Source organism: Anomaloglossus baeobatrachus, chromosome 6 (genome assembly GCF_048569485.1).
Source record: "Anomaloglossus baeobatrachus isolate aAnoBae1 chromosome 6, aAnoBae1.hap1, whole genome shotgun sequence".
NCBI classification, from domain to species: domain Eukaryota; kingdom Metazoa; phylum Chordata; class Amphibia; order Anura; family Aromobatidae; genus Anomaloglossus; species Anomaloglossus baeobatrachus.
Genome location: NC_134358.1, coordinates 510,056,813 through 510,079,887, shown reverse-complemented (window position 1 = coordinate 510,079,887; position 23,075 = coordinate 510,056,813). Strand labels below are relative to the sequence as shown.

The 23,075-nt window shown below is 52.1% G+C and overlaps 1 protein-coding gene across 1 annotated transcript in view; it reads right to left on the bottom strand.

Annotated features, from left to right (window-relative positions):
• The window catches only part of GTPBP4 (GTP binding protein 4), a 75,025-nt gene that overhangs the window by 7,967 nt on the left and 43,983 nt on the right, over window positions 1–23,075 (bottom strand). Inside the window, exons 9-11 of the mRNA XM_075315470.1 lie at window positions 7,625–7,714; window positions 7,429–7,539; window positions 6,045–6,122 (exon numbers count right to left, since the gene is read on the bottom strand). Of these exons, the coding sequence (XP_075171585.1) occupies window positions 6,045–6,122; window positions 7,429–7,539; window positions 7,625–7,714 (279 nt within the window). The remainder of the gene's footprint in view (window positions 1–6,044; window positions 6,123–7,428; window positions 7,540–7,624; window positions 7,715–23,075) is intronic.

The window sequence follows — 23,075 nt, the reverse complement described above, 5'->3', positions numbered from 1 at the left end:
AATTTACGGTAAGTAAACAAAATTCCCTTCTTTGTCGCTCCATTGGGAGACCCAGACAATTGGGACGTCCAAAAGCAGTCCCTGGGTGGGTAAAAGAATACCTCATAATAGAGCCGTAAAACGGCCCGTTCCTACAGGTGGGCAACCGCCGCCTGAAGGACTCGTCTACCTAGGCTGGCATCCGCCGAAGCATAGGCATGCACCTGATAGTGTTTGGTGAAAGTGTGCAGGCTCGACCAGGTAGCCGCCTGGCACACCTGCTGAGCCGTCGCCTGGTGCCGTAAAGCCCAGGACGCACCGACGGCTCTGGTAGAATGGGCCTTTAGCCCTGAGGGAACCGGAAGCCCAGAAGAACGGTAGGCTTCAAGAATTGGTTCCTTGATCCACCGAGCCAGGGTGGATTTGGAAGCCTGTAACCGCTTACACTGACCAGCGACAAGGACAAAGAGTGCATCCGAGCGGCGCAGAGGCGCCGTACGGGAAATGTAGATTCTGAGTGCTCTCACCAGATCTAACAAATGCAAATCCCTTTCACATTGATGAACTGGATGAGGACAAAAAGAAGGCAAGGAGATATCCTGATTGAGATGAAAGGTGGATACCACCTTAGGAAGGAATTCCGGAACCGGGCGCAGCACCACCTTGTCCTGGTGAAACACCAGGAAAGGGGCTTTGCATGACAGCGCTGCTAGCTCAGACACTCTCCGAAGTGAGGTGACTGCTACTAGGAAGACCACTTTCTGCGAAAGGCGAGAAAGAGAAATATCTTTCAAAGGTTCAAAGGGTGCCTTCTGAAGGGCCAGCAGAACCCTGTTCAGATCCCAGGGTTCTAACGGCCGCCTGTAAGGAGGAACAATGTGACAAACCCCTTGCAGGAACGCCTGAGAAAGCCTGGCAAGACGCTTCTGAAAGAACACAGAGAGCGCTGAGACTTGTCCCTTAAGGGAGCCGAGCGACAAACCTTTTTCCAATCCTGATTGAAGAAAGGAAAGAAACGTGGGCAATGCAAATGGCCAGGGAGAAAATCCCTGATCAGAGCACCAAGAAAGGAATATCTTCCACGTCCTGTGGTAGATCTTGGCAGACGTTGGTTTCCTGGCCTGTCTCATAGTGGCAATGACCTCTTGAGACAACCCTGAAGACGCTAGGATCCAGGACTCAATGGCCACACAGTCAGGTTGAGGGCCGCAGAATTCAGATGGAAAAACGGCCCTTGAGACAGCAAGTCTGGACGGTCTGGCAGTGCCCACGGTTGGCCCACCGTGAGATGCCACAGATCCGGGTACCACGACCTCCTCGGCCAGTCTGGAGCGACGAGAATGGCGTGGCGGCAGTCTGACCTGATCTTGCGTATCACTCTGGGCAACAGTGCCAGAGGTGGGAACACATAAGGGAGTTGAAACTGCGACCAATCTTGAACTAAGGCGTCTGCCGCCAGAGCTCTGTGATCGTGAGATCGTGCCATGAATGCCGTGACCTTGTTGTTGTGCCGGGACGCCATTAGGTCGACGTCCGGCATCCCCCAGCGGCAACAGATCTCCTGAAACACGTCCGGGTGAAGAGACCATTCCCCTGCGTCCATGCCCTGGCGACTGAGAAAATCTGCTTCCCAGTTTTCTACGCCCGGGATGTGAACTGCGGATATGGTGGAGGCCGTGGCTTCCACCCACATCAGAATCATCGAGTGTCCCTGAGAGTGAAGGACCGCCACTACTGTAGCCATGACCTTGGTGAAAACCCGTGGGGCTGTCGCCAGGCCGAACGGCAGTGCCACGAACTGAAGGTGTTCGTCTGCTATGGCGAAACGCAGGAAGCGCTGATGCTCTGGAGCAATCGGTACGTGAAGATACGCATCTTTGATATCGACCGATGCAAGGAAGTCTCCCTGGGACATTGAGGCGATGACGGAGCGAAGGGATTCCATCCGGAACCGCCTGGTCTTTACGTGTTTGTTGAGCAGTTTTAGGTCCAGGACAGGACGGAAGGACCCGTCTTTCTTTGGAACCACAAACAGGTTTGAGTAAAAACCGTGACCCTGTTGCTGAAGAGGAACCGGGATCACCACTCCTTCCGCCTTTAGAGTGTCCACCGCCTGCAGAAGAGCATCGGCTCGCTCGGGAGGCGGAGATGTTCTGAAGAATCGAGTCGGAGGACGAGAGCTGAACTCTATCCTGTAACCGTGAGACAGAATGTCTCTCACCCAACGGTCTTTTACCTGTGGCAGCCAGGTGTCGCAAAAGCGGGAGAGCCTGCCACCGACCGAGGATGCGGTGTGAGGAGACTGAGAGTCATGAGGAGGCCGCTTTGGTAGCGGCACCTCCAGCGGTCTTTTTAGGACGTGACTTAGACCGCCATGAATCGGAGTTTGTCTGATCCTTCTGAGGCCTTTTGGACGAGAATTGGGACCTGCCCGCGCCCCGAAGACCGAAACCTCGACTGTCCCCTCCTCTGTTGGGGTATGTTTGGTTTGGCCTGGGGTAAGGATGTATCCTTTCCCTTGGATTGCTTGATTATTTCATCCAATCGCTCACCAAACAAACTGTCACCAGAAAATGGCAAACTGGTTAAGCACTTTTTGGAAGCCGAATCTGCCTTCCATTCCCGTAGCCACAATGCCCTGCGTATTGCCACCGAATTGTCGGCTGCAACCGCCGTACGGCTCGCAGAGTCCAGGATGGCATTAATAGCGTAGGACGCAAATGCCGTCGTCTGAGTGGTTATGGACGCCACTTGCGGCGCAGACGTACGTGTGATTGCGTCAATCTGCGCTTGACCCGCTGAGATAGCTTGGAGTGCCCATACTGCTGCAAATGCTGGGGCAAAAGATGCGCCGATGGCTTCAAAGATGGATTTCAACCAGAGCTCCATCTGCCTGTCAGTAGCATTCTTGAGTGAAGCCCCATCTTCCACTGCGACTATGGATCTAGCCGCCAGTCTGGAGATTGGGGGATCCACCTTGGGACACTGAGTCCAGCCCTTGACCACGTCAGGGGGAAATGGATAACGTGTATCCTTAAGGCGCTTGGAAAAACGCTTATCAGGACAAGCTCGGTGTTTCTGGACTGCGTCTCTGAAGTCAGAGTGGTCCAGAAACATACTCGTGGTACGCTTGGGAAACCTAAAACGGAATTTCTCCTGCTGAGAAGCTGACTCCTCTACTGGAGGACCTGAGGGAGAAATATCCAACATTTGATTGATGGACGCGATAAGATCATTCACTATGGCGTCCCCATCAGGTGTATCTAGGTTGAGAGCGGCCTCAGGATCAGAATCCTGATCAGCTACCTCCGCTTCATCATACAGAGAGTCCTGCTGAGACCGTGAACAATGTGATGATGTCGAGTGAGTTTCCCAGCGAGCTCGCTTAGGTGGTCTGGGACTGCGGTCCGTGTCAGAGACCTCACCCTGGGACCTATGAGACACCCCGGGAGGACATTGTTGCTCCAACTGAGGTGGACCATGGTGCAGTGATTCCACAGTGCCCATGGTCTGAGATACCGGTCTGGACTGCAAAGCTTCTAATATCTTAGCCATAGTCTCAGAAAGTCTATCAGTAAAAACTGCAAACTCTGTCCCCGTCACATGGACAGTGTTAGCTGGTGGTTCCCCCTGGGCCCCCCTTCGCAGAGGCTCCTGCTGAGCAAGTGCCACAGGGGCCGAGCATTGCACACAATGAGGGTCAGTGGAACCTGCCGGTAGTATAGCCGTACATGCAGCGCAGGCAGCATAGCAAGTCTGTGCTTTGGCACTATTGCTTCTTGTGGACGACATGCTGTTGTGTCCTCTGAGCAATCCCGGAGGGTATATAGCCAAAAATCAATCGTGCACCATACAGTGTAAAGTATAGCATATAAGGATATAATCTATATGTACACTACTGCACTAGTGGGGCCAGCACCATAGGTGCTGCTTACCGACCGGTCAAGCGGTTGTGTGGTCACCAGAAACACTGCCTGGGTCTCCCAGAGCTTGTCTCCCCTCTCCAGCGTCGGAAGAGCTGACAGGAATGGCTGCCGGCGTCCTGAGGAGAGGAGGAGGCCGTGGGCGTGCCCGAAAAAGTGCGGGAGTCTGGTGCCCCACTGTGCACAGTGAGGGGGGGTGGAGTATGCAAACCACGCTCCAGCCCTCAGTGCTGACGTTCTGCACAACATCTCTCCCTTCCCCTGACTGACAGGCCTGGGGGCGGGAAAAGACCGAGACTAGGCCGGAAAAGCCGGGGACTCAAGTTATAAGCGCGGCCGGCGTATAAGCTCGGTCTGCGCGGAAGTCCCCGGCGTACAAAGAATCCCAGGCGCGCTGCCGTGTTGCAATGGCAGCGCGCGGTCAGGCGGTAGTCTCTAGTAAACCAAGCACACCAGCACGCTGTAGTGTGTGATGACACAAACGCGGTCAGCGCCGCGGTCCCCGGTGCACTAACACACCCAGCAATGCTGGAGTGTTGCTGTGCGCGGTCCCCACGGGGACACAGAGTACCTCAAAGCAGCAGTGTCCCTGACGATACTCGGCTCCTTGTCCAGCAGATATCCCAGGTGCTGTGGATGGAGCACGGTCTCAGTGTCTGGAGACCGAATTAGGATCCCACTTCCCCAGAGCCCATCAAGGGATGGGGAAGGAAAACAGCATGTGGGCTCCAGCCTCCGTACCCGCAATGGGTACCTCAACCTTAACAACACCGCCGACAAGAGTGGGGTGAGAAGGGAGCATGCTGGGGGCCCTGTAATGGGCCCTCTTTTCTTCCATCCGACATAGTCAGCAGCTGCTGCTGACCAAGCTGTGGAGCTAATGCGTGGATGTCTGACCTCCTTCGCACAAAGCATGTAAACTGAGGAACCCGTGATGCACGGGGGGTGTATAGGCAGAAGGGGAGGGGCTTTACACTTTTAGTGTAATACTTTGTGTGGCCTCCGGAGGCATGAGCTATACACCCAATTGTCTCAATTGTCTGGGTCTCCCAATGGAGCGACAAAGAAATAGGGTTACACTGCAACAGCATAACAATGCCTTCCGCCTGTTTTATTGAAAGTGAGGTTACCGACTTTCAGTCACCAAAGTACTGGGGTGTGCTTACAGTCGCCACTAAAGTATAGTAAGTGATGAATGTTGCTGCAATGTGCAGACCTGTGACTGAAAGCCAGCAGCTGCCAGGAAGTTATATAAGTTATATAAGTTATATCGTTAGCTGCACTTTCAGTTAAGACGGCCAGGCAGCAATGTAACTATTTACCTGCAGATCAACCCTGGATCTGAAGTTAAAGGGGATGTCCACTACTAGGACAAACCCTTCTTATTCCCCATGTTTGGCCCCATTAAAATATAAAGGCTAAGGGTGCATTCACATCCGCAGTATTTCGCCGCTCTGCCGGACCCGTCATAACTTCAGTACAGTGCAATACAATTTAATGGCATCGCGGCAAACTCCGGTCACATGCTGTCATGTGATCGGAGCTTGACGAGATGCCATTGAACTGTACTGGAGTTTTGCGGGATCCGGCAGAGCGGCGATACACTGCGGATGTGAATGCACCCTTATACTCTCCTCTGGTACCAGCGCTTGCATTCTCAGGACTCGCGTGAGGTTGTGACATCACGTGAGCTCCGCACCCAATCACTGTCAGCTTCTCTATTCCTCCCCCTTTTCGGACATGTGTGTGACCATCAAAAGTGAGCAGCAGCCACAGCTCTCACTCGTTGATTACTTATATGTCCAAAAGAGGGGGGAGGGGAAGAGAAGGGAACAAGAAGCCGGCCGCGATAGGGTGCGGGGCTCGCATGATGTCACAACCTTGCGCAAGTCCCAGGAATGGGAGCGCTGGCACAGAGGGGATATCAGCTTTATTGATTTTAATGGAGCCAACATGGAGAATGAGAAGGTGATGTCAGAGTAGTGGAGTTTTGCAGGGTGACAGGGTCCCTTTAAAATGGGGTAAAATCTGCATGTGAGTATGCATGGCAGAAATCACCATTTTAGCTTTGGATTTCTATTTCTGAAAAGAAAAAAAAAAAAAAAAAAAAGAAGAACAAAGGAAAATGGAAAAATCACTAACCAATTTCTTTTTGGGAGCTTCAATATCCATACGCTTCTTTCTTAATGCAGCACCCTCTGGAATAAAAGGCGGTCTTTCCTGAAAGAGATCAGTTGAAGACTTATTAAACAAAGGTAACACTACTTTGTAGAAAATTCTTCCATTTTACAAAATATGGTACCTGTCAAAGGTAAGTCCCAACATGAATAAAGTGTGACTCTAAGGCTATGTGCCGTGGAAAACCTGCGGATTTATCTAAATTTTCTACATAAATCCGTAGGTTTTAGCAAGTACAGACACTCCCCATGTTATCCTATGTTATCCTATGGAACATGGGGAGTGTGTGTCCATGTTGCGGTATGTGCGGCTGCAGAATATGCTGCGGATGTCCCCACACATAACTGCATGTCAATTATTCCTGCGGAATTACCTGCGGAAATCCCGGCCCTCCACTATGGAGATAGAGGCCGGGACTTCCGCAGGTAAATCGCATGAATGTCCGCAGGTTTACCACAGCTATTTCACTGGAATCCTACAGATATGTATAGCTGCGGATTCCGGGGATCAGCTGCGGGAAACCTGCGGTCGTACCTGCAGATATATCTGCGGTTACATAGTGCCGTGGGCACATAGCCTAAGACTCAACGTCCCGCAGGCAACACACTGTTTTAAGAACCGATCCCAATTGTGGGTGCGTTTATGTCAGGATTTCCAGACAGATATTGTAAATGTTTATTCTTACTGTACGCAGTTTAATCTGTACACCAGGCACGAAACAAAAAGCAAAAATACCCTGTGCAATGTAGGCGGCACCTTTACGCTTCCTGGTGGACCCCAACTTAACAGCTTTTTCTTTAGGTCGTGCAACAATTGGGAGCTCAAAGGGTTAACTGAATGAGTACCGCATACTAAAGTCATCTTTGTATATCTCTATGGGCAGTGCAGTTATCTTATGTAGATTTCAGCAGAGCAATAAAGCATTAATTACATCCCCATATTGTATGGTGTATAAAAGTCTGCTATATACTGTAGGTGACAACTTGCAGATTGGAGGTGTCTCATGTTTTTGAACAGGAATGCCCTTACCCCCCTCATTAGAAAATTATTCAACAGGTCAGACACCTGACTGCCATACCATTCATTCCCTAAAGGGCTGTTGGAAAAAGCAGAGTGCAGCACTCAACTGCCCCATAAGGAATGCACAGAGCGCAGCACGCCGCACATTGCTCCAGTCTAACGGGGATAAAAGTTCCCAGTTCTGCCGATCGGCGCGGCTCCGAGCGGTCAGACTCTAAACGATATCCTGCGGGTATAGGAGATAACTTTTTTCCATCGGAAAACCCCTTCAATACAAACGACCCATCTTAGAGCAGATGGCGGTTCTGGAGGACATTTACAATCTCACCTTCTCATCCCTCTTACTTGGCACCGCTAGGTGCAGCCGGTTCAGGACATCATTTACTTTGTTCCCCTTCATCTTGGTTTCCACTCTATAAGCCAGCAATCTGTCACACGCCTGAGATCACAAGAGAGGAAAATGGGCATTATATATCATGGCCCTGAGAAGCCGGCTCGTAGCCACTATTACAAGGTCAGCAAACCTCAGTCTTCACTTGGATGACGCCTTCCTCGGTGAGGGTGCTGGTCTCGATTATTGGCAGGCCCTCACTCTCCAGCTCCTTGAAGATTTTCTGGAGAAAAAAAACAAACATGTTACTTCCCATAATGCAGGCAATGGCTTCTACACAAGCACAGACCTCAATGTTCCTTGTTACTATTTATTAAGAAGTACTCAGGTGCAGAGATTCCCTTCCCAGAACTTTCTGAATCTGCAGAATATCTGCTGCAATATCACGTACAAAGTGATGCAAGATTCATGCCTTATAATGAATGGTGTGCAATCTGAGACCCGAGAAAGCACATAGGACCCCAAGAAATGTCATGTGTACAACCGCGCCTGTGCCAGGCATGGGGGCACAGTGTTACTAGGAATGTACTGTATAGCATTACTTCATACGTGCAATAAGAAGCTGAGTCCTGCACCACTCGTGCGTCTCCGTTACACAGATGATAAACTTTCACTTGCAGGAGCTTGCAGCACCAGTATAAGAATTACTCCGGGCACAGCGTGCTGGTCAAGTAAGAAGGTACGATCCAATCAACAGGGTGAGATGAAAAATGACGGCAAAACAGCTGCTATACCGGATGTTCTTTCTTCAATCTTTGTGCAAAGTAAAAATCGCGGCGGGAGGAGACCTGGATACCGGCCCCTCACAGAGGACGACGGCCGTTTCGCCTGTCAATAGGCTTCTACGGGTCCACGTCTAAGTGCAGGAAGGCTCTCTTTAAATAGGGGAGTGTATCCAGGTGCCAAGCCACACATATTGACAAATGAGGAATGTCAAGTGATTTTTGTGAATACATACAAACAGTTAAAAAACCATGTGTCAGCAATCACTGCTGAAGTTTAAAACCAACATTCAAACAAATCAGAGTTTTCACAGATTCCAACAAAACTTACAATTACATACAGCTTTTTTGTAAATTTTTTGCAGATACATTACAGATTTATACAGATTTCTCACCGATTTTTTGCTAAAGTTTTTTTTTAACAAAGTTTTTTTTACTACTACTACTTTTTTCAGGTTACTCATGGATTCTTTCTGGCTGTAAACAGCAATGATCATAATATAATTTAATGAGTCACTCAACAAATGCACATGACGATTCCCACCACTATTTATCAATTAATTGAGTATTTTATGACAATCATCATGTACACGAATCCCTTACATATTTTCCAGATTGACAAAAAGGGGGAATGATCACTATATGGTGCAATAAATCGTTATCAACAATCATCTATACATGATGACTATCACAACTCTTTGCCCATCAATTGCGTACGTCAAAATACTATAAATTCTTTTTCTTATAGTTCCGTCTTGGGAGACCCAGACCATGGGTGTTTAGCTTCTGCCTCCGGAGGACACACAAAGTACTACACTTAAAAGTGTAGCTCCTCCCTCTGAGCTTATACACCCCCTGGTGAGCCAGTCCTAGCCAGTTTAGTGCAAAAGCTGAAGGAGAATAGCCACCCACAAGTAGAACCGAGTAAGAACCGGAACAACCGGAGGCTCTGTCCACGACAACAGCCGGTGATAACACACGGAACAAGAAATTTGCCAACAGGCAACAGGGAGGGTGCTGGGTCTCCCAATACGGAACTATAAGAAAAAGAATTTACGGTAAGTAACAAAATTCTTTTTTTCTTTATCGTTCCTTTGGGAGACCCAGACCATGGGATGTTCCAAAGCTGTCCCTGGGTGGGAATAAACAGAAAAAACTAAGAAGTAGGCAGAGCCTAACTTCACAAGTGGGCGACAGCCGCCTGAAGGATGCGTCTGCCCAAGCTCGCATCTGCCGAAGCATGAGCATGCACTTGGTAGTGCTTCGAAAAGGTATGCAGGCTAGTCCAAGTGGCAGCCTGACAGACTTGTTGAGCCGTAGCCTGGTGCCTAAAAGCCCAAGAGGCACCGACAGCTCTGGTCGAGTATGCCTTGATCCCCGGCGGGGGAGGCACCTGAGTACTCTGGTAGGCGTCCGAAATGGTCGATCTAATCCAACGGGCCAAGGTCGGCTTAGAAGCAGAGACCCTTGCGCCGCCCTGTGGTTAGCACAAAAAGAGAGGTGCACCGCCCAAGCGCAGCGGTGCGAGCCACATAAATCCGGAGAGCATGCACCAGATCTAGAGTATGCAGCGCTTTCTCAAAGCGATGAACAGGGGCCGGACAGAAGGAAGGCAAGGAAATATCCTGGTTAAGGTGGAAGGGAGAGACCACCTTAGGAAGAAAGTCCGGGGTCGGACGGAGAACTACCTTGTCTTGGTGAAAAAACAAAAAAGGTGACTCCGAGGAGAGCGCAGCCAAATCAGAGACTCTCCTGAGAGAAGTTATGGCAACTAGAAAGGCCACCTTTTGAGAAAGACGATACAAAGAAACCTCCCTAAGAGGCTCAAAGGGGGTTTCTGCAATACCGTGAGGACCAAGTTAAGGTCCCAGGGATCCAAGGGCCGCCGATAAGGCGGAATGATGTGAGACGCACCTTGCATGAAGGTGCGGATTTGAGCCAGCCGGGCGATACGCCGCTGGAACAGCACTGATAGAGCTGAGACTTGTCCCTTGAGAGAGTTAATGGACAGACCTAGCTGCAGACCGGACTGTAAAAAAGACAGAAGGGTCGGCAACGAGAATGGCCAAGGAGAATGGCCGGAAGAGCGACTCCAGGACAGGAAAATTTTCCAAGTCCTGTGATAGATCTTGACGGAGGAAGACTTACGTGCCCGGGTCATAGTGGAGATGACTTCAGGAGGAATACCAGAAGCCGTCAAAATCCAGGACTCAAGAGTCACGCCGTCAATTTGAGTGCCGCAGAATTCGGGCGGAAAAACGGACCTTGCGAGAGCAGGTCTGGACGGTCCGGAAGATGCCACGGCATCTCCACGGACAGTTGGAGCAGGTCCGGATACCAAGCTCGCCTGGGCCAGTCCGGTGCAATGAGGATGACTCGACGGCCCTCCATTCTGATCTTGCGCAGGACTCTGGGGAAGAGAGCTAGAGGGGGAAACACGTAGGACAGACGAAACTGGGACCAGTCTTGAACCAGAGCGTCCGCGGCGAAGGCCTGAGGATCGTGGGAGCGAGCCACGTAAACCGGAACCTTGTTGTTGTGACGGGATGCCATTACGTCCACGTCCGGAGTGCCCCATTTGTGGCAGATTGACTGAAACACTGCCGGGTGCAGGGACCACTCGCCACTGTCCACGGATTGACGGCTGAGATAATCTGCCTCACAGTTTTCTACGCCAGGGATGTGGACTGCGGATATGGTGGACTTGGAGTCCTCCGCCCATTGAAGAATGCGTTGGACCTCCAACATTGCCAGGCGGCTGCGTGTCCCGCCTTGGTGATTGATGTAGGCAACCGCTGTCGTGTTGTCTGACTGGACTCGAATGTGCCTGCCCGCCAACAGGTGGTGAAAGGCTAGGTGAGCTAGAAGCACAGCTCTGGTTTCCAGCACATTGATTGAAAGGGCTGACTCGGACGGAGTCCAAGTGCCCTGAGCTCTGTGGTGGAGATGTACCGCTCCCCAGCCGGATAGGCTGGCATCCGTGGTGAGAATCACCCAGGACGGAGTCAGGAAGGAGCGCCCTTGGGACAGGGAGAGGGGTCGAAGCCACCACTGAAGAGAGCTCCTGGTCCGTGGCGACAGAGCCACTAACCTCTGTAAGGAGGAAGGCCGCTTGTCCCAACAGCGGAGGATGTTCAGCTGCAGAGGACGCAGATGGAACTGGGCAAAGGGAACCGCCTCCATGGAAGCCACCATTTGACCCAGCACCTGCATCAGACGCCTGAGGGTATAACGGCGGGGCCTCAGGAGAGAGCGCACCGCTAGCCGGAGAGACTGCTGTTTGATTAAGGGCAACTTCACAAGTGCCGGCAAAGTCTCGAACTGCATCCCTAGGTACGTGAGACTGAGTCTGAGTCAGAGTGGATTTGTGAAGATTGACAATCCACCCGAATTGCGCTAGGGTGGCGAGAGTGAGCGAAACACTCCGCTGACAGTCTGCGCTGGATGGACCCTTGACCAGAAGGTCGTCCAGGTAAGGGAGCACTGCCAACCCCTGGAGGTGCAGGACCGCAATCACTGCCGCCATGACCTTGGTGAATACCCGAGGGGCCGTGGCTAACCCGAAGGGGAGAGCCACGAATTGGAAATGATCCTCTCCTATCGCAAAAGTAACCAACGCTGATGTGACACTGCGATTGGCACATGTAGATAGGCATCTCTGATGTCGATGGACGCCAGGAACTCCCCTTGGGTCATAGAGGCAATGACTGATCGCAGGGACTCCATGCGAAAATGCCGCACCCGAACATGCTTGTTGAGAAGCTTGAGATCCAGGATGGCCCGGAAGGTACCGTCCTTTTTTGGAACTAGGAAGAGATTTGAGTAAAAACCTCTGAACCGTTCCTGAGCGGGAACTGGGACAATCACTCCGTTTGCCTGCAAGGACGCCACGGCCTGCGAGAAGGCGGCAGCCTTGGAGCAGGGGGGAGTTGAGAGAAAAAATCTGTTTGGAGGGCTGGAAGAGAATTCTATCCTGTAGCCGTGAGATATGATGTCTCTCACCCACTGATCGGAGACTTGCTTTAACCAAGCATCGCCAAAGTGGGAGAGCCTGCCACCGACTAAGGACGTGGTTGGAGCGGGCCGAGAGTCATGAGGAAGCTGCCTTAGTGGCAGAACCTCCTGCGGTCTTCTGCGGACGCGCTTTTGGGCGCCAGTTGGATTTCTGATCCTTGGCTGAGTTAGCGGACGAGGCGGAAGGCTTAGAGGATGACCAGTTGGAGGAACGAAACCTCGATTGATTCCTACCCTGGGCGGGTTTCCTGGTCTTGGTTTGTGGCATGGATGTACTCTTCCCGCCAGTAGCTTCTTTAATTATTTCATCCAGCTGTTCACCAAACAGCCGTGAACCAGCAAAAGGGAGCCCAGCAAGAAACTTCTTGGAAGAAGCATCTGCCTTCCACTCTCGAAGCCACAAAATCCTGCGGATAACAAGAGAATTAGCTGAAGCCACCGCAGTGCGGTGAGCAGCCTCTAGCATGGCAGACATGGCATAAGATGAAAAAGCTGAAGCCTGAGCAGTTAAGGTAACCATCTCAGGCATAGATTCCTTGGTGAGGGAATGCATCTCCTCTAGAGAAGCAGAGATGGCTTTGAGAGCCCACACTGCTGCAAAAGTCGTGGAAAACGCGGCCCCCACAGCTTCATACACAGATTTGGCCAGAAGGTCAATCTGACGATCAGTGGAATCCTTAAGTGAGGTGCCGTCAGCCACCGACACAACGGTCCGGGCTGATAGCCTAGACACCGGGGGGGGTCTACCTTTGGGGAGTGAGACCACTTCTTGACCACCTCAGGTGGAAATGGAAACCGGTCATCAGAACCACGCTTTGGAAAGCGTTTGTCAGGGCAGGCCCTGGGTTTGGTCACAGCGGTCTGAAAACTGGAGTGGTTAAAGAACACACTCTTCACTCTCTTAGGCGAGGTAAACTGATGTTTTTCTGCCAAAGAGAGTTGCTCCTCTGACACTGGCGGATTGAGATCCAGCACAGAATTAATAGAAGCAATCAAATCACTAAGGTCCGAGTCACCCTCAGAGAAATCGATGGGATACATAGCCTCCGAGCCCCCAGTGAGGGCATCCTCCTCATCTAGAGAGTCAGCTCTTGAGACAGAGCCATGGGATGGGGAGGGGGAGGAAACCCTGCGCCTTCTCTTAGAAGGACGGGGTCTGGGATCAGATGATGAATCCTCCTGTGAGCTCTGATGGACGGAGGTCAGAGGATAGGAGTCCTCTGTCAAGAGTATTAGAGGCACCCTGTGAGGGGGGCTGATGCATATTCATCAAAGTCCTGGACAAAAGTCCCATGGACTCAGCAAATGACTGGGAGATAGACCTAGAAAAGGACTCTACCCAGGCCGGGGGTTCAGTCACAGGTGCAGCAGCAGCAGCCTGAGAGACCACTGGGGGTGAGACTCCAGGCTGTGGCACCGCCAAGTTAGAGCAACCATCAGTGTGGATAAATGCTCGGCTTAGGCAGCAGGAGCTTACATGCAGTGCATGCAGCATAAAGCTTTGGAGCCTTGCTCCTTGTGTGAGACATGCTGCTGGAGTGGGGGCTTTGCAGAGAAGGAACCCCAGGGAGAATATACAGAGGTCCACAACCGGAGACCGGCTGTGGCTTACCAGACCGCTGAGCGCGGTGTTGTGTGCCCTCCAGATCCCGAAGCCCGGTCCCCAAGTGCGCAGCACCTCAGCAGAGATGCAGAATGTCCCAGAGCAGAGTGAACTCTGCCTGAGAAATGGCCGCCGGAGCGAAGAGAGGGGGCGGGACTAGGGGCGTTCCTATAAAAGAGCGGGAACTGTAGGGCTATAGAGACCTGCAGGGAAGAAGGGACGCCCCAGCAGTGGGGAGTGTCCCTCCCCTGTGTAGAACGGCCGCCGGGAGGAGCCGAACCTGTCCCTCTGCATGAGTGACATGCGAGGGCAGGAAAACGAAACTAGGCCTCCGGCGAAGCCGGGGCCTAAATTTAATCGGCGAGGCCGACAAGCAGGCACCATCGGCGCGGTTCTCTGGCAAAAGCTGGAGAACCCGCCGGAAAAGTTAAAAACAATCACATACAGTATACTCTCCCCATACAATAAAGAACCGGGACCCCCAACATAAACGTCTCAGGTACTTAGCTGCTGAGACGCAGGGCCATGTCCCTGGGGATGAGTGCTCCGGTCCAACAGAATCCTCAAGGGGCTGTGGATGGAGACCGGACTCCTGCCAGGCATGGAGACCGTGCTGGTTCCCACTTCAAGCCAGAGCCCAGAAGGGATGGTGAAGGAGCGTGGCATGTAAGGCTTCAGCCTTGTAAATCAACCTTAACACCGCCGACACAGTGGGGTGAGAAGGGATATGCCGGGAGTCCAGACATGGACCCGCTTTTCTTCAAACTCTTTCCAAAAATCAAACAAATCATATGAGAATGCATGTGTGGATGTATGACCTCCTGAACACAAAGCGATAAACTGGCTAGGACTGGCTACCAGGGGGTGTATAAGCTCAGAGGGAGGAGCTACACTTTTAAGTGTAGTACTTTGTGTGTCCTCCGGAGGCAGAAGCTAAACACCCATGGTCTGGGTCTCCCAAAGGAACGATAAAGAAGAAGGGAATTTTGTTTACTTACCGTAAATTCCTTTTCTTCTAGCTCCAATTGGGAGACCCAGACAGTGGGTGTATAGCTACTGCCTCTGGAGGCCGCACAAAGAACTACACTTAAAAGTGTAAGGCCCCTCCCCTTCTGGCTATACACCCTCCCGTAGGAGTACAGATTCCTCAGTTTTAGTACCAAAGCAAGAAGGAGGAAAGCCAATAACAGTTTCAAAAACAAATTCAATCCGATAACTAGATCGGAGAACTTAAGAAACAACGTGAACAACATGTGCACCCGAAAAAACGAAACCCTAAAAACAGATAGGGCGGGTGCTGGGTCTCCCAATTGGAGCTAGAAGAAAAGGAATTTACGGTAAGTAAACAAAATTCCCTTCTTTTTCGCTCCTAATTGGGAGACCCAGACAGTGGGACGTCCAAAAGCAGTCCCTGGGTGGGTAAAAAGATACCACATGAACGGGCTGTCATACAGCCTCTTCCTACAGGTGGGCCACCGCCGCCTGAAGGACCTGTCTACCTAGGCTGGCGTCTGCCGAAGCGTAGGTATGCACTTGATAGTGTTTGGTAAACGTGTGCAGACTCGACCAGGTAGCCGCCTGGCACACTTGCTGAGCCGTAGCCTGATGCCTCAACGCCCAGGACGCACCAACGGCTCTGGTAGAATGGGCCTTCAGTCCAGATGGAATCTGAAGCCCAGCAGAACGGTATGTGTGAAGAATTGGTTCCTTGATCCACCGCGCCAGGGTGGATTTGGAAGCTTGCGATCCCTTATGCTGACCAGCGACTAGGACAAAGAGCGCATCCGAACGGCGTAGAGGCGCCGTGCGAGAAATGTAAATCCTGAGTGCTCTCACCAGGTCCAACAGATGTAAACCTTTTTCAAATTGGTGAACTGGATGCGGACACAAAGATGGCAAAGTGATATCCTGATTGAGATGAAAGGAAGAAACCACCTTGGGAGAAAACTCTGGAATTGGACGCAGTACCACCTTGTCTTGGTGAAATACCAGGAAGGGAGATTTGCAAGATAACGCCGCCAGCTCGGACACTCTTCGAAGAGACGTGACCGCTACAAGAAAAACTACCTTTTGTGAAAGCCGAGAAAGGGGAACCTCTTTCAAAGGCTCGAAAGGCGGCTTTTGAAGAGCAAGGAGAACCTTGTTCAGATCCCAGGGTTCCAATGGCCGTCTGTAAGGAGGAACGATATGACAAACTCCTTGGAGAAACGTGCGTACTTTAGAAAGCTGTGCCAAGCGCTTCTGAAAGAATACGGATAACGCGGAGACTTGACCCTTAAGCGAGCTAAGGGACAAACCTTTTTCCAACCCAGACTGCAGGAAGGAAAGAAAAATTGGCAATGCAAATGGCCAGGGAGAAAACCCTTGAGCCAAGCACCACGCTAAGAATATCTTCCACGTCCTGTGATAGATCTTAGCTGAGGATGGTTTTCTAGCCTGTCTCATTGTGGCAACAACTCCCTGAGATAAACCTGAGGCCGCTAGGATCCAGGACTCAATGGCCACACAGTCAGGTTCAGGGCCGCAGAATTCAGATGGAAAAACGGCCCTTGAGACAGCAGATCTGGACGGTCTGGTAGTGCCCACGGTTGGCCTACCGTGAGATGCCACAGATCCGGGTACCACGACCTTCTTGGCCAATTTGGAGCGACGAGTATGGCTCGCTGGCAGTCGGACTTGATTTTCCGGAGAACTCTGGGTAACAATGCTAGAGGTGGGAACACATAGGGGAGTCGGAATTGCGACCAATCCTGAACCAAGGCGTCTGCCGCCACCGCTCGGTGATCGTGAGACCGTGCCATGAAAACTGGGACCTTGTTGTTGTGCCGTGACGCCATCAGATCGACGTCCGGCGACCCCCAGCGGCAACAGATCTGTTGAAACACGTCCGGGTGAAGGGACCATTCTCCTGCGTCCATGCCCTGGCGACTGAGAAAGTCTGCTTCCCAGTTTTCCACGCCTGGGATGTGAACTGCAGATATGGTGGACGCTCTGCTTTCCACCCACGTCAAAATCCGCTGGACTTCTTGAAAAGCTTGGCGACTGCGTGTTCCCCCTTGGTGGTTGATGTACGCCACCGCCGTGGAATTGTCCGACTGAATCCGAATCTGCTTGCCTTCCAGCCATTGTTGGAAGGCTCGCAGGGCAAGGTAGATTGCTCTGATTTCCAGAACATTGATCTGCAAGGTGGACTCTTCCTGAGTCCACGTCCCCTGAGCCCTGTGGTGGAGAAACACCGCTCCCCACCCTGATAGGTTCGCATCTGTCGTGACCACTGCCCAGGACGGGGGAAGGAACGACTTTCCCTGTGACAATGAGTTGGGGAGAAGCCACCAACGTAGAGAATCCTTGGCAGTCTGAGAGAGGGAGACAGTCCTGTCGAGGGACGTCGATTTCCCATCCCATTGGCGTAGAATGTCCCATTGTAGAGGGCGCAGATGAAACTGCGCGAACGGGACTGCCTCCATTGCTGCTACCATCTTTCCTAGGAAATGCATGAGGCGCCTCAGTGAGTGCGACTGGCTCTGAAGGAGAGATTGCACTCCGGTCCGTAGCGAGCACTGCTTGTCCAGTGGAAGCCTCACTATCGCTGATAGAGTATGAAACTCCATGCCAAGATAAGTCAGAGATTGGGTCGGGGTTAGATGAGACTTTGGAAAGTTGATAATCCACCCGAAAGTCTGGAGAGTGTCTAGCGCCACCTTCAGACTGTGTTGGCATGCTTCTTGAGAGGATGCCTTTATAAGCAGGTCGTCTAGGTACGGGATGACCGAGTGACCCTGCGAGTGCAGAACAGCTACTACTGCTGCCATGACTTTGGTGAAGACCCGGGGGGCTGTTGCCAGACCGAAGGGTAACGCTACGAACTGTAGGTGCTCGTCGTGTATGACGAAACGTAGGAAACGCTGATGCTCTGGTGCAATCGGCACGTGGAGATACGCATCTTTGATGTCTATTGATGCTAGAAAATCTCCCTGAGACATTGAGGCTATGACGGAGCGTAGGGATTCCATCCGGAACCTCCTGACTTTTACGTGTCTGTTGAGCAACTTCAGATCCAGGACGGGACGATACGATCCGTCCTTTTTTGGGACCACAAACAGATTGGAGTAAAAACCGTGACCCTGTTCCTGAAGAGGGACGGAGGTCACCACTCCTTCCGCCTTTAGAGCGGCCACCGCCTGCAACAGAGCATCGGCTCGGTCTGGTGGTGGAGAAGTTCTGAAGAAACGAGTTGGCGGACGAGAACCGAACTCTATCCTGTACCCGTGAGATAGAATATCTCTCACCCAACGGTCTTTGACATTTGCTAGCCAAATGTCGCCAAAGTGGGACAGCCTCCCACCGACCGCGGGTGTGGGCATCGGAGACCGCAAGTCAGGAGGACGTCGTTTTGGCAACGGTTCCTCCGGCTGGTCTTTTTGGGCGTGACTGAGACCTCCAAGAATTTGAACGTCTCTGGTCCTTTTGAGTCTTTTTTGACGAGGCGAATTGGGACCTGCCCTGTCCTCGAAAGGACCGATAACCAGACTGACCCCTCCTCTGTTGGAGCTTGTTTTGTCTGTGTTGCGGTAAGGAAGAGTCCTTACCCTTGGAGTGTTTGATGATTTCATCCAAACGCTCTCCAAACAATCGGTCACGAGAAAAAGGCAAATTGGTTAAGCACTTCTTGGAATGAGAATCTGCTTTCCAATGTCTCAACCACAGAGCCCTACGCAAAACAACTGAGTTGGCTGACGCCACTGCCGTGCGGCTTGTAGCGTCAAGAACAGCATTAATCGCGTACGACGCGAATGCCGCCATTTGCGAGGTCAATGGTGCTACCTGCGGGGCAAATGCACGTGTGACAGAGTCGACTCGCGCAAGCCCGGCCGTGATAGCTTGGAGTGCCCATACGGCCGCAAAAGAAGGCGCTAATGACGCTCCAATCGCTTCATAGATGGATTTCAGCCAGAGCTCCATCTGCCTGTCAGTGGCATCTTTAAGTGCCGCTCCATCTTCAACAGCAACCAAGGATCTGGCTGCAAGCCTGGAAATTGGAGGATCCACTTTTGGACACTGGGTCCAACCCTTGACCACTTCAGAGGGAAAAGGGTAGCGTGTATCTTTAAGTCGTTTAGGAAAACGCCTTTCAGGATAAGTGTGGGGTTTCTGGATTGCGTCTCTGAAGTCAGCGTGGTCCAGAAAAGTGCTTAATGTACGCTTAGGGTATCTGAAATGGATTCTCTCGTGCTGCGAAGCTGACTCCTCTACAGGAGGAGCTGGTGGGGAAATATTCAACATCTTATTGATGTTAAATATAAGATCATTAACTATTGCGTCACCATCTGGTGTATCTAGATTGAGAGCGGTCCCAGGATCAGAATCCTGATCAGTTAAGTCCGCCTCATCACCCATAGATTCATCCCGCTGGGATCCAGACCATTGAGATGAATGTGAAGGCCCGTCATAACGAGCCCGCTTAGGCTGCCCGGGGCCATCGTCCGAGTCAGAGTCTTCACCCTGAGGTGTAGATGCCCGTCCCGGAGCTAGGAGCTGAGGGGGACCAGGGGGCAATACATGCACAGTGTCCGTGGTCTGAAGTACAGGCCTAGCTCGCAATGTGTCAAGAATTTGTGACATAGTGAGAGACATTCTGTCAGCAAAAGCTGCAAACTCAGTTCCTGTCACCTGGACAGCATTCACAGGTGGTACACCCTGGGACACGTCCAGCAGAGGTCCCGACTGTGCAAGCGCCGCAGGGGCCGAGCACTGCACACAATGGGGGTCCGTGGAGCCTGCCGGTAGAAAAGTCCCACATGCGGTGCAGGAAGCATACAATGTCTGTGCCTTGGCACCCTTGCGTTTTACGGGCGACATGCTGCTGGCTCTCTGCATATGAGAGAGTCTATAGCCAAAGGGCGACCAGCGCTATGTAATACCAAGTATTTGTAGCAACAAAATACTAAGAATACTACGAGCACAAGAGGGGGTGAGCCCTGAGGGCTGCTTACCGCCCGCTGAACAGCGGGTAAGAGGCTGCTGAATGCCTTGTCTGGGTCTCCCCGGCTCCCCTCTGCAGCTCAGCGTGTCTGCAAGAATGGCTGCCGGCTACTGTGGAGAGGGGCGGTCCGTGGGAGTTCCCAAACAAAAGTGCGGGAACAGTGTCCCCTCTGTGCTGACTGTGAGGGCTGGAGTATGTAAAAACGACTCCAGCCCTCAGCGCTGATGCCCTGGCCAGCGTCCCGCCCCTCTCCTGACTGGCAGGTCTGTGGGCGGGGAACGAACGCAAGCAGGCCGCAAAAGCCGGGGACTCGAGTTATCAGCGCGGCCGCCGTAAAAGCGCGGGCCGCGCTGAAGTCCCCGGCGCACCGCAAGTGCCAGCCGCGCCGCTGTTCGAGCGGCCGGCGCGACCGAGTTCTGGACGTGGGCAGCGTCCCGCCCCTCTCCTGACTGGCAGGTGTGGGGGCGGGAACGAAAGGAAGCAGGCCGCAAAAGCCGGGGACTGTAGTTATCAGCGCGGCCGCCGTAAAAGCGCAGGCCGCGCTGAAGTCCCCGGCGCACTACAAGTGCCAGCCGCGCCGCAGTCCCAGCGGCCGGCGCGTCCTATTCCCATAAATGTGCCTGCTTCAGCAAAGCTGAATGAGGCCATGGCACAGGCGCCGCAGCGCTGATGTCCCCCGGCGCACTACAACACCCAGCATGCTGCGGTGTGAGCGCCAGATACACGGGGACACAGAGTACCTTGAGGATGCAGGGCCATGTCCCTGATGTACTCCGCTCCATCCAGCATCTTCTCCAGGGGCTGTAGATGGAGCACGGTCTCTGTGCCTGGAGACCGGTAAATCCCACTTCACCCAGAGCCCTGTAAAAAGGGATGGGGAAGGAATCAGCATGTGGGCTCCTGCCGCCGTACCCGCAATGGGTACCTCAACCTTACAAACACCTCCGACATAAGTGGGGTGAGAAGGGAGCATGCTGGGGACACTATATGTGTCCTCTTTTCTTCCATCCGACATAGTCAGCAGCTGCTGCTGACTAAAAACAATGGAGCTATGCGTGCGTGTCTGACCTCCTTGCGCACAAAGCTAAAACTGAGGAATCTGTACTCCTACGGGAGGGTGTATAGCCAGAAGGGGAGGGGCCTTACACTTTTAAGTGTAGTTCTTTGTGCGGCCTCCAGAGGGCAGTAGCTATACACCCACTGTCTGGGTCTCCCAATTAGGAGCGAAAAAGAAAAAGCTGTATGTAATTGTAAGTTTTGTTGGAATTTGTGAAAACTGATTTGTTTGAATGTTGGTTTTAAACTTCAGCAGTGATTGCTGACACATTGTTTTTTAACTGTTTGTATGTATTCACAAAAATCACTTGACATTCCTCATTTGTCCATATGTGTGGCTTGGCACCTGGATACACTCCCCTATTTAAAGAGAGCCTTCCTGCACTTAGACGTGGACCCGTAGAAGCCTATTGACAGGCGAAACGGCCGTCATCCTCTGTGAGGGGCCGGTATCCAGGTCTCCTCCCGCCGCGATTTTTACCCTGCACAAAGATTGAATAAAGAACATCCGGTATAGCAGCTGTTTTGTGGTCATTTTTCATCTCACCCTGTTGATAGCATTACTTCATGCTATATCAACAAATAATATACATATGCAAAAGGAGAAAAACAAATAACATTGGTAAAAACTATGACATACAGTCGGATCAAGAATTTCGATAGTATGATTTTCAAATAACATGTCAGGAGATGGATGTAGACAAACAATTTTCTTATTAAACTAATTGAATAAGTATCATGTAAAACCATATAAACCATATTTCTAAAAGAAACAAGGAAATTTCAGAAGTTATTAGGAAAAATAACCCTTGAAAAATACAGAAATAGAGTATACCTTCATATTATCAGCTCATGATATAGCGAGTGGATTGGAGCTAAACCAGCACCATTTACTGAGATTATTCACATAGGGTTGCATTATGGGCTGCAGCACATCCCTGTTTACACGATTTTACTGCCTTTTCTTTTTCGCTCCTAATTGGGAGACCCAGACAGTGGGTGTATAGCTACTGCCTCTGGAGGCCGCACAAAGAACTACACTTAAAAGTGTAAGGCCCCTCCCCTTCTGGCTATACACCCTCCCGTAGGAGTACAGATTCCTCAGTTTTAGCTTTGTGCGCAGGAGGTCAGACACGCACGCATAGCTCCATTGTTTTTAGTCAGCAGCAGCTGCTGACTATGTCGGATGGAAGACAAGAGGGCCCATACAGGGCTCCCAGCATGCTCCCTTCTCACCCCACTGTATGTCGGAGGTGTTTGTAAGGTTGAGGTACCCATTGCGGGTACGGCGGCAGGAGCCCACATGCTGATTCCTTCCCCATCCCTTTTTACAGGGCTCTGGGTGAAGTGGGATTTACTGGTCTCCAGGCACTGAGACCGTGCTCCATCTACAGCCCCTGGAGAAGATGCTGGATGGAGCGGAGTACATCAGGGACATGGCCCTGCTTCCTCAAGGTACTCTGTGTCCCCGTGCATTTGGCGCTCACACCGCAGCATGCTGGGTGTTGTAGTGCGCCGGGGGACATCAGCGCTGCGGCGCTTGTGCCATGGCCTCATTCAGCTTCGCTGAAGCAGGCACACTTCTGGGAATCGGTCGCGCCGGCCGCTGGGACTGCGGCGCGGCTGGCACTTGTGGTGCGCCGGGGACTTCAGCGCGGCCCGCGCTTTTACGGCGGCCGCGCTGATAACTCGAGTCCCCGGCTTTTGCGGCCTGCTTCCGTTCGTTCCCGCCCCCAGACCTGCCAGTCAGGAGAGGGGCGGGACGCTGGCCAGTGCATCAGCGCCGAGGGCTGGAGTCGTTTTTACATACTCCAGCCCTCACAATCGGCACAGAGGGGACACTGTTTCCCGCACTTTTGTTTGGAAACTCCCACGGACCGCCCCTCTCCACAGACGCCGGCAGCCATTCCTGCTGACACGCTGAGCTGCAGAGGGGAGCCGGGGAGACCCAGACAAGGAATTCTGCGCCTCTTACCCGCTATTCAGCGGGCGGTAAGCAGCCCTCAGGGCTCACCCCCTCTTGTGCCAGTAGTATTCTTAGTATTTTGTTTCTACAAATACTTGGTATTACATAGCGCTGGTCGCCCTTTGGCTATAGACTCTCTCACATTGCAGAGAGCCAGCAGCATGTCGTCCGTAAAACGCAAGGGTGCCAAGGCACAGACATTATATGCTTCCTGCACCGCATGTGGGACTTTTCTACCGG